At 40.2% G+C, this 16,440-nt stretch overlaps 1 protein-coding gene across 3 annotated transcripts in view; it reads left to right on the top strand.

Moving 5' to 3' along the window:
- Positions 1-16,440, top strand: part of RABGAP1 (RAB GTPase activating protein 1) — a 76,873-nt gene that overhangs the window by 2,284 nt on the left and 58,149 nt on the right. For 2 of the 3 annotated variants that reach the window (XM_064468562.1, XM_064468563.1), the window contains exons 2-6: positions 4,569-4,770; positions 11,991-12,225; positions 12,763-12,985; positions 13,620-13,794; positions 14,139-14,296. In XM_064468562.1, the coding sequence (XP_064324632.1) occupies positions 4,621-4,770; positions 11,991-12,225; positions 12,763-12,985; positions 13,620-13,794; positions 14,139-14,296 (941 nt within the window). In that variant the 5' untranslated portion in view covers positions 4,569-4,620. The remainder of the gene's footprint in view (positions 1-4,568; positions 4,771-11,990; positions 12,226-12,762; positions 12,986-13,619; positions 13,795-14,138; positions 14,297-16,440) is intronic. The other variant, XM_064468564.1, reaches the window with a different exon arrangement.

Below are 16,440 nucleotides of genomic sequence, written 5' to 3'. Positions count from 1 at the left end.
TACTGTAGTTGCCATTTTTTGTTAATTACTCTCTTTAGTCATCCTAAATCTTTAATTTTGCAGGCAGCATTCCGCTGGCTTTCTTGCTTCATACTGAGTGCAAAATACTTCGTGTTGCTTTTGAGAATGTGTTCTGTGCAGGGAAGGTGGGTAAAGATCAAACATGATTATGTGAACTAATCATGTGATATGTGCGAAGGAAAGGGTTGCTACCGATTGATCTTTTTCATATGTTTGTTTTGTTGTTTTTTTTTTTTTCCCCAAAGCTGCACTAAAATACAGTGGTTTGTATGTGCTCAGAGCCAAACCACAGTTCCTTTCCCGTGTGTCTGTCAGTGTGACATCGCTTTTGCTCTTATATTTCTTATGCTGCTTGGACTGAAACACCAGGCATGACCATGTGTAATGACGGCATCGTGCACTAGCATTTTCCAGGCTTTTTCCAGGACTCACTGTGTATTTGTTAGACAATACGTGTACACTATGGGAATTCTGACGGTAAAAAAATCACAGATGTCAAAGACTGTAAAGAGCTAAGAATCCTAAAGAATGGCAACTTATTTGTCATAAAACAGCTTTGCAAAGTACATTGTGAAGCTTCTGAACTCTGCTACAAATTCCACTTTTCACCCACACTGAGATGCCAGTGATGAAAAGTAGGAAAACAGAACTTCCTATGTTTAAATCGAACCATACTGGATATTATTGTTAAGTTATGCATAAAGCCGGAGGAACAGAAACAGAAAATATCCTGTGTTGTCCTTCTGTATCTGGAGCATTCTTCACCAGATATATGTATCTTTGTAGAACCACTATAGGAACCACAGCTAAAGCACAAAAGCTGAGAAAGATATAAATGGGAGGAAAAACAAAAATCTCTCTTCCTCTCTAGTTTGCATGTTCTCCTGCTTAATCTCTCTTCTGCCCTGAAAACCCAAAATTTAAGTATATTTTGTGTTATATTCTGTAAATGTAGTGATAAGGGTGCTACATCTGCTGTTGACTTACAGGTAACTGCTGTTTTAAACAGTCCAAGAAGTTCACAGCTGAAACGTTGGTTTTATTGCTTACCCTCTGGCTTTTTGTGTGGCTGTGGATGTTCTGAATGCTGGAAAACGGGCGCCCTTGGAGATGGAGGGAGACCAGCCGCAGTTACAAGTGCCTTGTTTCACTTGTTCTACGTGACCCAAGGTGGCATTCAAGCCACAGCCATGTAAAATGGAAGGGTTTCTGTTTTTTTTTTTATACACTGTTTGCTTTAAGCTTTTCTAAATTCATTCTGGCAGTACTTACAAGGAAAATTTTGATCCCAAGTTGCAGGTCAGGTGCCAAATACGTGGGAGAGGATAGGAAAGTAAAGGATGAGTATTTTATAGATCTGTGTAGCTGATCTTGAACTTTGATAGGTTTGGTTTTCAGTTGTTTGAGATTTTAGCATGGTGAATGGCGTCTTTGCGGTACCTTTGCACGGTAGCTTGAGTAGAGAGAGTAAGGTAGGTTGCGACTGGTTGCTTTAGAGATAAACAAGAACATTTTTAAAAAGATAGTTTCAGTCTTGGGCTTGCACTGTAGCATTGCATAACAGCAGCAAGCATAGAGTGAAGGCGGATTGAAAGCAGTGACCCACGAGCCAGCTGTGGTGCCTTTCTCATTTTGCGGCTTTTTCCAATGGTCTTTTGTGTGAGGAGAGGTCAGGATACCCATTTAATTACACAGGTGAGCAAAGAAATAAGGCGTTCAAAATTTGCCTCTTAGTATGCATTTTACCTAGACACTCCGTCTCCTGTAGAGGTGTAAAGAGACCTTCAGGCAAATACTACATAATTATGCTGTAGTTTTGTGTCAGGAGCTAAACTCCGCTGAATCCATAAGCTTGTATTTTATTTATGTTGAAACAAACCGAAGCCTCTTTCCTTGTAAGGGATGAGACTTTGGCTTCTTCTGAGAAACATTAAAACTTGAGATCTGCACTGGGCAGGGGTCTTTTCTCCTACCTCTCTATGCTGTGAGAACAGAAAGCTTTGGTTCTTAGACAAGTTGCAGGTATTACTAAAGAGCACTGTCACCGCTGTTGTTTGTTCTTGCTTTTTGATTCCAGAGGAGTCATAAGCCTGCCACATTTAATTGCTCTGCTGGTCTTTGATGTGTGCCCTTCTAGGCTGGCCTGTATTTTAATGAGCTCATAGGCTTTCTGTTTTTGGTTCTGCCATTGTGAGTTTTCTGATTCAGGTAAAATGGTCCATGCGGTAATCTGCATGGAACAAAGTGATGGTGAGGAACAGAGGAAATAACATGCATGCAAAGCAAAGTACAGGGGTATGGAAATTTTTGGTTAACTTCAGGCAATATTTTAGCATTTTTAGTATTTTAAGCTTGTGCTTTTGCACCTCGATTATTTGAGCATTAATCCGATGAGCCTTTGTGGCTGATTCCAGCGTAGTTGGGTAATTGAGCCTCGCTTGCTGATACATCACTAATAAACAAAAGCTGCTTACAGTAGTCTAGTGCGTTGTCCCCTTTCCTGTGCTCTCTTATCTTGTGTAATTTCAGTAAGACTTTTGCTCAACGTCAGGTTGGCAAAGTTGGGCTCATCGGGACCTTCTGCTGTTGCAATTCTGTATTGTGAAACTGCTGCAGGGGTTAGGCTAAGCCAGCTGTGTGCCAGGGCCAAGTGTGGTGTCTGTTTACACCACGCTACTGAAAAAAAGGAGTATGCAAAAGCACAGCATGCTTTTTCTTTAATTGAAGTTAATGTTGGTGGAAGGTGTCAGATTGAAAGACTTTGGAAACAGGTGAAATTAGCACTTCAAGACAGATGCACTATACCAAAATAAATTGCTAAATTGATCCTCGCCTAGATGATCTTCACAGCTGCCTGTGATCAAAGCTCGCTTTTCTGCTCCTACTGTCTTAGAGCGGCAGATGAGTTTGCACTGACTGAATGAAGACAGTAAAGCCAAAGGGATGTTAAGTGTTTGAAGCTTATTTTTGTTCTGTGTTTCAGTATATTTGATTTCGTTATTTTCAGATGATCTGTGTATTACATAGATAGTGCCATACGGAACTTCTGTAGGAATGTTTTAATATGAAGTCATTAGACAAAAGCATCTTTAAAAATGAGAACTCTGCCCTACCTTTAAGGTACCTGAGAATAATACCAGATAGATGCAGTGGGTAAAACTTTTCAAAGTATCTAAATTTCTCAGCCAGTAATTCTCGTTAGAAGTCAGTGGATCCTAAAACGTTGTGGTTTTTTTTTTTTAAAAAAAACCTATATCTAAATAGCTTACATGCTTTTGAAAATGAAACCCAATAATCATAGGTATATTGTTATTCCTGAACATCCCACATCTGTTCCTCCTCTTGCACACTGCTTCAGGAGTCCAGTGAAATGTTTCAGGACTGTGAAGTGACTCAGTCAGGAAAGTAATCAGCTTAAAAATAACCTGGAGGAAAAAACAACAAAAATTGTTGTCCTCCTGGCAGAGTTTCAAGTTGTATCGGTGGCTGTGGAGAGGAGGGTATTGATAGAAATAAAAGCAGGCTTTGCTATTTTTGGTGCATTGTTCGTGGTTCAGCGAGGAATGTGATGAGCTGTGCTTGTGGATATGCCAGGTTTCTCCGCTGTGGTGGTTCTGTTGGAAGCCAGGTTGGGATGGTGTTCCACCGAATGGAGGGCAGGACTTGAGGCTGAGATAGTACTTGGGTTTTGGTTGTGCTTGGCAGTATGTAAAGGCTCTGGCTGTTGTGATAAGGGTATGTTTGGGTTTCTGGGAAATTTAATCACCCGTTTTTATCACGGCAGTCTGTTTTGAGCTACAGATTCTGAGAATCTGTGCTGGAAGAGTTCAAGGTGTGCAGCTGAACTTCACCTTTTGTTCCTTTCTTCAAATGCCTCTCAGTGCCAGTTCCAGCTTATTTTAAAATCCTCTGTTGGCTCTGATTCTCAGTACTGATCCAGCCTACGCTGTTCTTCCTGCTTCTTGGAAGTCTTTTCTTTTATTGTTCCGTGCAGTACAGAAGATTCAGCATAGATTCATAAAATACTGTATGTCCCAAAGTTTTAGAGCATCCTTACCACAAAATATCAAGAGTTAGATCTAACTCTTGTTTTGGGGGAAAAGAATGTGAGTGCAGCATACAGTGAGCTCTGTACAGAAGTAATTTTTGCATGAACATAGGTGAAGGCAGACAAATCATCTGAAGAAAGTAAATGGACTTTATTGTTCTGACCTTAATACGAGTCCTTTGTCAGCAGGCGTGGTGTATGTTCCAAGGGCCTGTTTTGTGCTGTGTGTAGAAAATGGTGCCTAACATAATAGTGAAATACTGCAAAAAGGTTTATTAACTTCCCTTTTTGAGCTATGGAAACCAGTGCTCTAATAGTAGCGTGCTTCTTAGCAAAATCAAAGCAGGACCACGAGTGTACACTGACAGAAGAGTTGTAACTTGGTTATGCTGTCAGATGTGTTACTTTTTATAACTAGTCAGCAGGTTTCTGAAAAGAAACGTTTGAGCATTTTAGCATGAAGTTTTATATAAGTATTTTTATGATTTTTGTTTTTCAGGAGTTTATAACATATTTAATCTCATTCATGAATCGAACTTCCTTTTTAAGTCATGGATGACAAGGCTTCTGTTGGAAAAATCAGTGTCTCTTCAGACTCGGTATCCACTCTTAACAGTGAAGATTTTGTCTTGGTTTCCAGGCAAGGGGATGAAACACCATCTACAAATAATGGTAGTGATGATGAAAAAACAGGACTGAAGGTAAGAATCAATAACCTGAGTTTGTTCCCTATTCTTCTAAATCAAACTAACCATAGAGAGCTTAAAGAGGGACTTCTTTATTGTGGAAAACTTGACAGAAGGGAGAACTTATTCGAGAATCGATTCTGCTAGTGATTTCTGGGGGGAAAAAAAAAAAATTCTTTTGCTAATGTCAGAGGTGATAATTAGGTTTGGAGTAAGACTCTCTCCATCTCTACCTGGGGAAAAAACCCCACTTTGCAGAATCCTTCATGAAGTGCTGAGGATGAAACCGACTGTCAAGAACTTGGAACTGAGATTTTTGTCACAGCTTTCAGATAGAAAGCAATATTAGCATACACTTGATTTGACCATATCTGTTGATTCTAACGTATATTAAAGTTTTCCCCAATGTGAAATGTTCTCTTTAAGAAATGTAGTTATAACTAACAACTTGGCATGAATCTGAGAACACAAGCCTATGTGGTAGGTTTGTGCGAGTTGGAAGAGCATTGACATCTTCTCACTTCTAAAAGTGCTGTTCTGAAAAGAGACCCTTGTCACGCTCTATCTCTCTCTCTTTTCTGGCTACTTAAAGAAAATCTTTCATCCCAATTTGTATTTCAGCAGTCTTTAAGCAAAGTGACACAAGTAAGGTGGTCACTCCAAATTCTGTCATTCTAATGTGTTGAAAACTGTATCTTTCCTAGAGTGAGTCAAGTTAGTGTGTTCTTTGTGGGAGTTGGAAAGAGATATTCCACCATCACAAGAAGCTGAAGTCCATGGTCACGTCTATTTCTTCAAAATAATATCTTTAAAGATGATAAGAAATCATGACTTCTGCCTGTTGGACTGGGTGTTCCTCTTTTCCTTAGCAGCAGTTGTAACAGAGACTTTATTGAATATTTCTTGATGCTTTTGCTCATCTTGCTTTTACCTCCCAACTGCTTTGTTTGTTTTTCTTGCATTCCTTTGCGTCCTGGATGAGACATGCCATTGCAGTGGCTATTTTCTTTTGCATAGGACTTCAAGCTGATTCTGTTAGTTAAGAGTCTCAGGATCTGACTTTTGCTTAATCTGGCAAAAACATTCACTTATATTTTATTGCTGTTGCAGAAGATGGCCACTTCACATCATAGGATAGTCTAAAAAAGTCTGAAGTTACATTGAACAATCAGCGTGGTGATCTACAAAACCCGCTGAAAGGCTGTAACCTCACGCTTGTCTTTCTAGATGCTGCAAATACCAGCAGCTATGAAAACTTAAGAATTCAGAATAGTCTGCGTAGCAGTGCTTACCTTGAGAATGCTTATGTGGCACCGTATGTAACCAGCTCCCGAAGTTATGATGCATCGTTTGAGACCCCAGGAGGCAGATGCAGTCAACCAGATTTTCCATTCCATCCTATTATTCCCAAAGAAAGTTCGGAAACATGAAATGGCGTAGTCTGCAACGCTTCTTGCTCCACATGGGAGCTGTTTGTACTGCTGGTCTAACAACTGCCTTGTGGCTGTCCTGCAGTGTTTGTGTGACTTGCCATATCTTGTTCAGTACAGTCAAAGAAATGGAAGAGGCTTGTATATAAAGTCATCTTCAAAAAGCTTGCAAATATTTCAGAGAAGAATATGCTTAATGAATTTCAGACCAACTCCTGAAATGTACTTCTTAAATCTTCCTCATTGTTTACTTCCAAAGTGGTTTATAAAAGGCTGGCTACAGGTATGCTGTTTCTCTTGATGAGGGCGGAACAGCATTAGCACTGCTGTGTCCCGATCATCAACAATTGTAAAATAAAGTTAGGCTGTTCCCTGATTTGGCACTGAATGTCACAGAGCTTTGCAGGTCTTACATATAAGCTTCTTTATGAATTTGGTGCCAAGACTGAGCACAATCCTTGAACAAAGTGATTCACCTTGAGCCTTTCAGTATTCCGGCATTGGAGAGTGTGGGCTGTTTGGTTATTGGCTGCAGTGCGAGTGATTAATGGAAACATTATACCTTAGATAAGCAGTGGGTGCGCAGCCTAAATTCTGCCATGCAGGGATCTTCCTGTTAACCTCCTGCCTTCTGCTTAAGGAGATGAAAACTTTTAATAGAGGAAATGGGGAGATTTTGTAGCCATTCTTAGGGACTGAAATTGTCTTTTGCTATTGTTCTACGAGAAGAGAGACATATTACCCTAGAATATGGCTTTGTTCTTGCTATCTTTTTTTTTCAGCTTGCAAATAGTCATTCAGTAGCCAGTTTTACTATATTATTAAACTGTTTATTGTGTGCATGGATTAGTGAAGTTGTGAAGGTTGTCACAGGTATGTTAAAAGTACTGTCACTGTGATATGTAAAAATGTTTAAGTAGTACATGGAAAAATAAGAGCTGAGGTTTTGTATTTCATAGGAGCAAATGAGATGAGTTTTTTTCAGGGAGAAGCAGTTGCTTCGGTACTTATAACTGAGTTAATTTGTTCGTATATGTCAGAACCCATTTGCTTTGATGTGCCTGCTAAGAAAAGCAGAAAATAAGTTCAGGCTCATATTTGAGCAGATGTCTTTTTCTGGTGTTCTGTTTCTTTAGAAAAGTAGATTGAGGATCTTACACTGGCTGAGCTTGGTCTGAGGATGGTGCTAGAAGTTTAGGCTTGTGTTTGCTGAATGTGATGGCTGTGAAATTTGTAAATTGATCCAAAGGCTCTTATTTCACATTTGTTGATATGTTGTAGTTTTAAGTCATAGTGCTGTGGACTCAATCAATGCATGTTTTTGTTTTTATTCTTTCTTGAGTCCAGACAGATAAATATTCCTTCTGAATGCAATCAGGAGTGATGTTTTTTTTCAGCTAGTCATAACTCATAGATGTGTTTTTGCTTTATGTCTATGCTGAAATACTTGGGTCAATTTAAAAAGGGGTTGTCAGTGGCTGTTTTCCAGAAATATAAGTTGCTATCTGTCTCTGCTTACCCGTATTGTTTCTGTGTCTGCTTTTGCCCACTGCCAGTGGGGCTGAACTGGATTTACGACAGCCTTGCTTCTGGAACACACGGTAGAACAGGAATTTTTGAACTACATGGTACAATGAGACCTCTCCCAGGAAAGGCCAGCAGCGCATCCATCAGAAGAAAGGACTAAACTGCAGGTCTAATAAATCCCACCTGTTGCTGTAAAGGAAGTTCGTTACATCCTATTTAATGTTTAAGTAAAATTAGTTTTCAGTTTTGTGAGAAATGGAGAAAACAATGATTAGGGGAAATGGTTTCTTTCCTCTATTGCGAGCAAACCTACATGAAGCGTTTTTTAGGAACACTTTGTTTAGCCTTCCCTTCTGCCCTTAGTTCTGCTGCGCTCTGTCATGCAGCCTCTTACTGGTTTTTTGGGTTGCAGCAAGTTTCAAGCATGTTGACATCTGAATGTGCACTGTTCCCACAATGTGGTGGATTTACACAGTTGCATAAGAGGCTTTGGTTAACATAAGTTAGTCTCAGTTTGCATTTAAGCCTCATTTCTTGGGCAGCTGGCTTGTCACGCTTGTCTGTCAGGGCTATGAGAAGAGCAGAGCTCCTCCAGTCTGGAAGTATGCTTACTGTGTCTTTTAGAATTTTGTTTGAATGTAGTCTGGGCTAAAAAGGAAAGCTTTCTTAGAGGGATGCTTTTAAATTACTTTTTAAGTGAAGGTTTTGATGATGAGGTTTTAGAATATTTACGAGACAGATTATTTTTTTTTCTTTTTACAAGCTTATTCCCTGTGGCACCCTAAAGCACTTGGACTGGTGTTTTACCTGTCACTACTATTTTTGGGAACTTTTATTTTCAAGATCATGTTTTATAGGGCATTATCTAGATATAAGTTGTTGATACTGATTATTTTACCAAATACGGTACATCACCGTTCAGACTTTTTGGCTTGTAAACTCGATGGAATAAAACATTTTTCATGTGCATTTACTCCTCACTGGATATAAATTCCTCACCTTCCTTACCCAAACCCAAACTGAAGTCTATTTAATCACTGTTAACAAAAGCATATGAGATGCAGGTTTTTGCCAGAATGATTTTTAACTTCAAGTTTCATAGAAAACACGTCCTGTAAACTAGAAGTTACTTTGGGTTTTTTTAATATATAGGCTTTAACAGGGCTGGCAGGACATTATAATTGATTAATTATGTTTTGTTGCAAAACATATAACTGTGTACAGTAAAGTAACATGGTGCAGGCTGGAGAGCTGGGCCGAGGGGAGCCTCATGAAATTTGACAAGAGCCAGTGCAAGGTCCTGCACCTGGGGAGGAACAACCCCCCGCACCAGCACAGGCTGGGGGGGACCTGCTGAGAGCGGCTCTGCTGAGAGGCCCTGGGGGTGCTGGTGGGCAGCAAGGTGACCCTGAGCCAGCACCGGGCCCTTGTGGACAAGAAGGCCAACGGTGTCCTGGGGTTTATTAAAAGGAGTGCGGCCAGCAGATCAAAGGAGGTTATCCTCCCCCTCTACTCAGCCCCAGTGAGACCACATTTGGAGTGCTGTGTCCAGTTCTGGGTCCCCCAGTTCAAGAAGGACAGGGAACTGCTCGAGCAAGTCCAGTGGAGAGCTACCAAGGTGCTCAGGGGGCTGGAGCATCTCCCTTATGAGGAAAGGCTGAGAGACCTGGGTGACTTGGGAGACTGGAGAAGAGAAGACCGAGGGGGGATTTCATCAATACCTATAAATATCTGAAGGGTGGGTGTCAGGAGGATGGGGCCGGACTCTTTTCAGTGGTGCCCAACGCCAGGCCAAGGGGCCACGGGCACAAGCTGGAACATGGGAAGTTCCCCCTGAACATGAGGCCAAACCCCTTCCCTGTGCGGGTGCCAGAGCAGGGGCACAGGCTGCCCAGAGAGGCTGTGGGGTCCCTTCCCTGGAGACATTCACCCCCCGCCTGGACGCGGCCCTGTGCCCCTGCTCTGGGGGTGCCTGCTCATGCAGGGGTGGGACGGGATGAGCTCCAGAGGGCCCTTCCAGCCCCCACCAGTCTGTGATTCTGTGATCTTCCATCGTCATCATAATCTTTCTGACAAACACCTGCAGAGACCTGAATAATGAACTTGATAATTAAAAGGATTATGCCTTTGATGACCACGTGCTTGTGCAAGATTTTTCATTGTTTTCATGATGAATCATGCAAATGAATACTAAAGTTATTGGGGGGAAAATGCAAATCTGTGGATTCCTGTAACTAGTTATGGGTTACCAATACTTCTGTCAGTGTACAGCTGAGTAAGGCACTTACTCTGTCCTAGTCCTGGCAGATGACCCCAGATAGAACATGAATGTATTTTAATCCCTACTAAAAAAATTCGGTTTCAGTATGAGTTTCAAGAGCATAAACGTCTCTCAGATTTTTTCGTTTGTTGTTGCTGCTGTTTAGATTCTGTAGTAAAGTCACTAGTTCATTACTTTCTTCTATGTCCTTCGTGCTTCTAGGATCTTGTGTGCTTGCTGGTGTTTTCATTACCTGTGAATTTCATATTTTTGCCTACTTTCTTCTGAAGAACAGGGATCTGTGACTTTTGTTCTCTTGAAATAATTGTATTCTGCTATATTCTAGGGTAATTCCAGGTCAGAAGTTTCTGGTCTTTGTTAATATTCTTGTATATTAAATAGTTATTTTTCACCAGAAAGCTAATACGCAGTTTTTACCTTTAATGTAATGTAGATAGAGGCTGCAGATACAGGTAATTATTTGGAGATTGTGGGTCTGAGTGTGAAAGAGAAGGCAGTAAGTAAACTTCATGTTTCTTCCTTTCCCTCTGAACTGACAAGTTTGTCTTTGGGGATGCGATGGAAGTGACCGTATGTGAGAATTCTGACTTGGCTGAGAAACCTCTAACCTCACTGTAATTATTCCTGAGACATGCCTGGTGGAAATGCACGTACAAATATTTAAGTGACATCTCATGTTTTGCTCATAGTGTATTTAATTCATTGCAAGGCTCATCTGTGTGCACGAAGGTGTTCTATTATCTGTTCCAGTGTTATTTTAGCAATCTTTACTGGACTTCAGTTGATTTATTTTTTTTTTTTTACTCTTAAAATGTGAGAACCTTGGCCATTGCTTCAGGTACTTTCAAGATAATTTAATTTTCTGCTATGAGGTGCTAGTTTTGAGGCAGATGGAATTTGCTTTGATACTGAGATTGTGTTATGGGCAGAATTTTGTCTGCTTTGTATTCTTCCTCCTGTTTTTGAACCACTTCTTTACTGTCTTATTTTACAGATTAAAATAAGAAAATTTTCTTTAATAAGATTTCATTTAATCTCTTTTTAAGAACTTGGGGTAGTTGCACAATTTGGATTTTATTAGCTTGTATGTAGCATCTTAAGTCAGTAAGCTTGCAGAGATGTAGGGATATAGAAATGCAGATCTGCTCATAGGGTTGAGTTTTGGTGCCAACAATAATAACCAGCAGCAGCTGAAGTGTTGGAATTGAGTACCTTTCTCTGACTGCCATCTGGTAAAATACTTCTGTGAACTCCATTTCTGTGCTTAATTTCTAAACTATATGAAGCATCAGTTGCTTCCCTATTAATTGCAGAGGAATGGACAAAAGGTTTCCTTAGACACAGTATCTAAGGGTTTGCTGAAATTAATGTCTTCATTCTCTTTCTAGCTTAGGATCTAATTTTTCATCGAGGTTGCTTCATCCTTTCATGTTGATTTCAATGAGTGCAAAGTCAGGCTGTAGATGAGTGTTAGGAAATAAAACAACACTACCTCTTTTCCTCGGCATGATGGCATAATCCTGTTCCAGATTCTTCCTTTCCTGTGAAACCTTGCTGTCTTGCCCATGAACCATGTAGCATATTTAATTATATTTGGCCCTTTCTGGTACTATCCTGAGAATTATTACAGACCACTGTACTGTGGACATCTGTAAGTTTCTTCTATCATAAGCTAGTCTTACTAGGTGGTGATTAAAGACTAGTTTGAAAGTAATCTCAATTTTTCCAGGGCTAGAAGATTCCTTCTTTGAGCTTGTTGGTTTGTTAAAGCAGGGAGGATATAATCCATGCTGGTGAGCATTTGTATATTGCAGTTTGTGTTTACAGTTGTAACTAGGTTAAATTTGTTAACTGCTGCTTTGGTTGGCAGAAAAAGTCATACGAATGACCCTGTGCCTGAGGGTTTGGTGGTTTTTTGGGTTGTGGTTTTTTTTTTTTTCTCTTTTTCATTTGAACAGTCTCTTTTTTTGTGTCCCAACTTTGTTTGTGGCTCTTAGATTGTGGGGAATGGAAGCGAACAGCAGCTGCAAAGGGAGCTTGAAGACGTGCTGATGGACCCACCCATGGAAGATCAGTCAAATGACCGGGACCATGGAGAAGAAGTTAGAACTGATGGAGATGGGGAAGAACCTGTTGTCCTTGAAGCTTCCGCATCCTCTACCATTAACCCAGTCTCAGTGGCGGGACTCCAGAAACCAGAAATGAGTTTGCCAGTGAAACCATCCCAGGGAGGTTAGGAAGAAAATGGGGAATGCCTGGCGATATCTTATGAGCTAGCTTGTTGTGGGGAAAGGAAGGAGAATTTAGGTACAGGTGTGTCCACCAGCCTTTCCCCATTTCTCCCATTATAATCACCTAGTGCAGTAAATGCCAGGTTATGTGATGCAAGAGTTAACATATGCTGAACTGTCCTTTCTTCTGAAAACACTCGCTACACTAGCCTTGAGATGTGTACAGAAATATTATGCTTACTTGCCTGGCTGCATAAAATATTAGCCTGTTTACCTCATCTATGCATCTTATTGCTGTAATGAAAAACAGTGCACTCATATTTCAAAGAAGCCCTCTGAGTGAACAGGTTGTAGAGTTGGGATAGCTGAGTTACCCTCTGCCATCAGTAACTCACTTTCAGGCAGGGTTTTCCGGTAGTATTTTGGCCCAACTTGACTTTCTGTAATGTGTTTCTCGGTTGCTTTTGTCATTTAGTTAGTGATGAGTCAACCTCTGATAATTTACTTACGTGTGCCTTGTCTTGCTTCTTACGTTCAGCTTTGTGTCTCACCCTAGACTGTGAGGATTTGAGCCCTTTTACACCTATGACAGACGAGGACAGCGTGGTGTTTAGCAAGCTCACCTACTTAGGCTGTGCCTCTGTGAACGCTCCCCGGAGTGAAGTGGAAGCCCTCAGAATGATGTCCATCTTACGAAGCCAGTGCCAGATTTCTTTAGATGTGACTCTGTCAGTGCCTAACGTCTCTGAAGGAACAGTGAGGTACGAAGCTCACTCAGGTGTGCTCTGTGACTGTGTGCGTTTAATCGTATTTCCTTTTAGCAAAGGGAACAAGCTACCGGTTTACCCGGGAGGAGACATGAGCAGCTTGGGATTTCTTTTAGTGGAAAAAGTGGGTTTTAAAGATTCTGAGAAAAATTATGCTTTGAATTTGTTTACCAAGTACATCTTATGTCCAAGGATCAGTATGAAATATTATGATGATCCAAGGTGTCCCCAGAGCCATAGTGGGAGCGAGTGGTTGTTGATGAACACTTCAGAAATAGCCTGCAAAGTATTTAGTTTGGAGGGCTGGAAAGTGGCTGATACACGAGGCTTAACAGGGATGAGGCTATCCACTGCTTCATATTAGTGTAGCTTTTTGAAAGCTAATCCCTGAAACTATGGGGAAATTATTGCTGGAAATGTCTGTTGCATTGTACTTTTTTTTTTAATGCTGTTCAATTCAACTATAATTATTCTGGTGAAGCTTTGCAGTAAATAACAGGAGCTAGTTTCTCTGTGATGTGCTTTCTCTAGTAGCTATGAAATTGTTAAAGCTTGTAAGTTAATATCTGGCTGAAATAATTCTCCTAAAGGTGCAAGCTTTTTTTTTCTTTCCTCTCTCTTTTAACAGACTTCTAGATCCTCAGACAAACACAGAAATAGCAAACTATCCAATCTATAAAATCCTTTTCTGTGTACGAGGGCATGATGGAACCCCTGAAAGTGATTGCTTTGCTTTCACTGAAAGCCACTACAATGCAGAACTCTTCAGGATTCATGTCTTCCGATGTGAAATCCAAGAGGCTGTAAGTTGAATCTTTTTGTCAAATTATAATTATGTACATGTAAATGTTATTAGTGAAATGAAACTGAAGCATTTCAGGCACTTCAGAAGTAGTGTAATTCATTGCTTTTGGCTTTCTTCTACCCCAGGTTAAGATAATTATAGAAACCTCAGGCATGAAATACGAATGCACGTTTAATAGTTTATCCTTTTGAGTAGTGTAGAAAACCAGTTAATTAGATGCTAAAAGTAAATTTCATACAATTCCTTCTCATTCTATTCTTTAGTGAAAATTCGAGTAGGTTTCAACTGATTCATTCTCTGTCCGTAGCTTTCTGATCTTTCTTTGGTGCTGTCTAAATGCAGGTGAGCCGAATACTGTACAGCTTCGCCACTGCCTTCCGTCGATCTGCCAAACAAACTCCGCTCTCAGCCATTGCCACCCCACAGACTCCAGACAGTGATATTTTCACCTTCTCTGTGTCACTGGAAATCAAAGAAGATGATGGGAAAGGTTATTTCAGGTATAGATTCTTCATTCCTGTGCATACAGCTTCTGGTTCTGTTGGAAAGTGAGTGAATAGAGAGTGTGAGTCTGAGGTGGTCCCAAAATTCCCCTTTTGAAAGTTTCCTATTCTAGTTTAAATGAATCGCAGACTGAAACATTTTTGGGAAGTAAAACAGTGATGACCCTCTGGACTATTTCATCTTGGTCGTTGAACTGAACCTGGTGCTACCTGCAGAGTGCTTTTTCTATTTTGTATTTTCCTTTTCTCTTTAAACTCTTTTCTGTGCCATGTGTTTTGTGTTCGGCTGAATTGCTGCTGAAGCTGAAAATGTGTCACCGTGACTGTGCTTTCATATCCAGAGTTGTATGTGTTTTCAGCCAGGTTTTCAAAGATGCTGAGGCTCTGTGAGTACTGCAGGAGGCATAAGGATATGTGTTTTTAATAAATTCCCATGAAAGAAGGCAGAGAAAATTTAAAACTCTGAAAATTTCTCTTTTAAAAATCATTTTGCTGATCCCAGAAAGATAAATTACTCTCCAGAGAAGTATTCAGCCAAATATATTTGTCACAAGACACATTTACTTTTTAATATTTAGTACAGGGCTATTACTGCTTCATCAGCCAAGAGCTCAGTGATCAAGATCTCAGACTTGTTCCCATATTGTTATTCCAGAACCAAATAAAGGTGTAGTTGTCCATAACATGTTTTTTGTCTCCAGAGATCTGGCTTTATATGCAACCAGTGTCAGAAAACAGCCATGTGGTCACAAATTTGTGATCAGCAAGTGCCTAGAATTTGATGTAATAATATTATTGAAAACCCTTTCTTAAATAGTTGTTTACCTACAGTGATAGGAAAGAAGTTTGTGTAGAGGCAGAAGGTTCAGATATACAGGAACATAAAGACCACTTTGCATTTTAACTTTGGTCATTAGGTTTGCTTTTGCTCCATGAATAGGATAAATTCACTTCAATCTTTCTTAGATATGTTGAACAGAGAGAATTCCCTAGAGAAGTTTGAGAGCAGAATGTAATAGAACAACTCATATGTGCTGGACATTTTCCTCTTTACATGATAGTGCTTTGGTAGTTACTGGAGTTGTGTAGTTCAAGCTGAAATCTTCCAGTGCTGCCCAGGAAAGGTAAATTTCTTGAAGGACATTACCTATGTAGACATGCTGTTATTTTTATTCTAGGAAAAAATCAGCTTTCCTTATTTCCCCTGGTGAGTATAACTTCTAGTTACATCATGCATTTTAAGAATATGAAGGATAAATCCTTCATCTGTACCTGTTGCCCTGTGATTTCTTAGGATTGATGTATGTATTGAAAGCAGAACAGAATGCAGAATTCAAATCTGTTATCAAAGATAATCAGTATTAGTTCTCCTTGGTTTTGCTGTGGTCTGTTTCATTAAAATACTTGCCTGTTCTGGGAAGTAGTGTTTCTTTATCAGTATCAAAAAAGGTTTATGAACACAGCTTCCTTCTGTTTCTAACCAGTTCTGTTTTCTGAGGTTAAAAAACATTTAATTTAATTTTTCCTCTTTTTTTTTTCTCCCCTGAACCAGGTGTTATTAGCAGGTGGCGGTGTAGGGTGGGAGTATTAGAACAGCTTTTCACATTGTATCAGCTAATGCTGTTTTCAGGTTAAGTCTGATGGTACATGACCGTGGTTTCTAAAAAGACCTTTTTTAATTTATGCTGAAAAGTTAGGGTTTTTTTTCTGCTTAGCCTATACACAGTGCCCCTAGCTGTTTTATGTAACCATTTATAGCCTTCTGTAATTGCTGAAGTGTCTTTATTTCAGTACAGCATGTCTGCCAAATAATCTGACTTTTTGAGTACGTTGGCTCCTAGCCACAGCTTCAGAGATGTTTCTCTTCTTGGATTTACATCCAGCTCAAGTTTTATTAAATGAATAAATCCCATTTAATAATCCAGTATTTATTCAGTACTCCAAAGGGACTGCTCAAGTGTTGAAACTGAAAAAGGGTTTAGTGCAGGGCCTGAGCCTGAAGGTTACTGACGGTTCTCGGGCTTGGATGCAGCGGCGGCCGCTGGGTTGCACGGCAGGTGGAAGCACGGCTGCAGCACACAGTGATACACCAGGTGAAGTTCCGTCTTGCTGGCTTGGTACCAAGGTCAGCATAGCCACAG

The sequence above is a fragment of the Phalacrocorax carbo genome, chromosome 18 (genome assembly GCF_963921805.1).
Source record: "Phalacrocorax carbo chromosome 18, bPhaCar2.1, whole genome shotgun sequence".
Lineage (NCBI taxonomy): Eukaryota > Metazoa > Chordata > Aves > Suliformes > Phalacrocoracidae > Phalacrocorax > Phalacrocorax carbo.
Note: the sequence above shows the minus strand (reverse complement) of the source record. Positions and strands in the feature narration are given on the sequence as shown.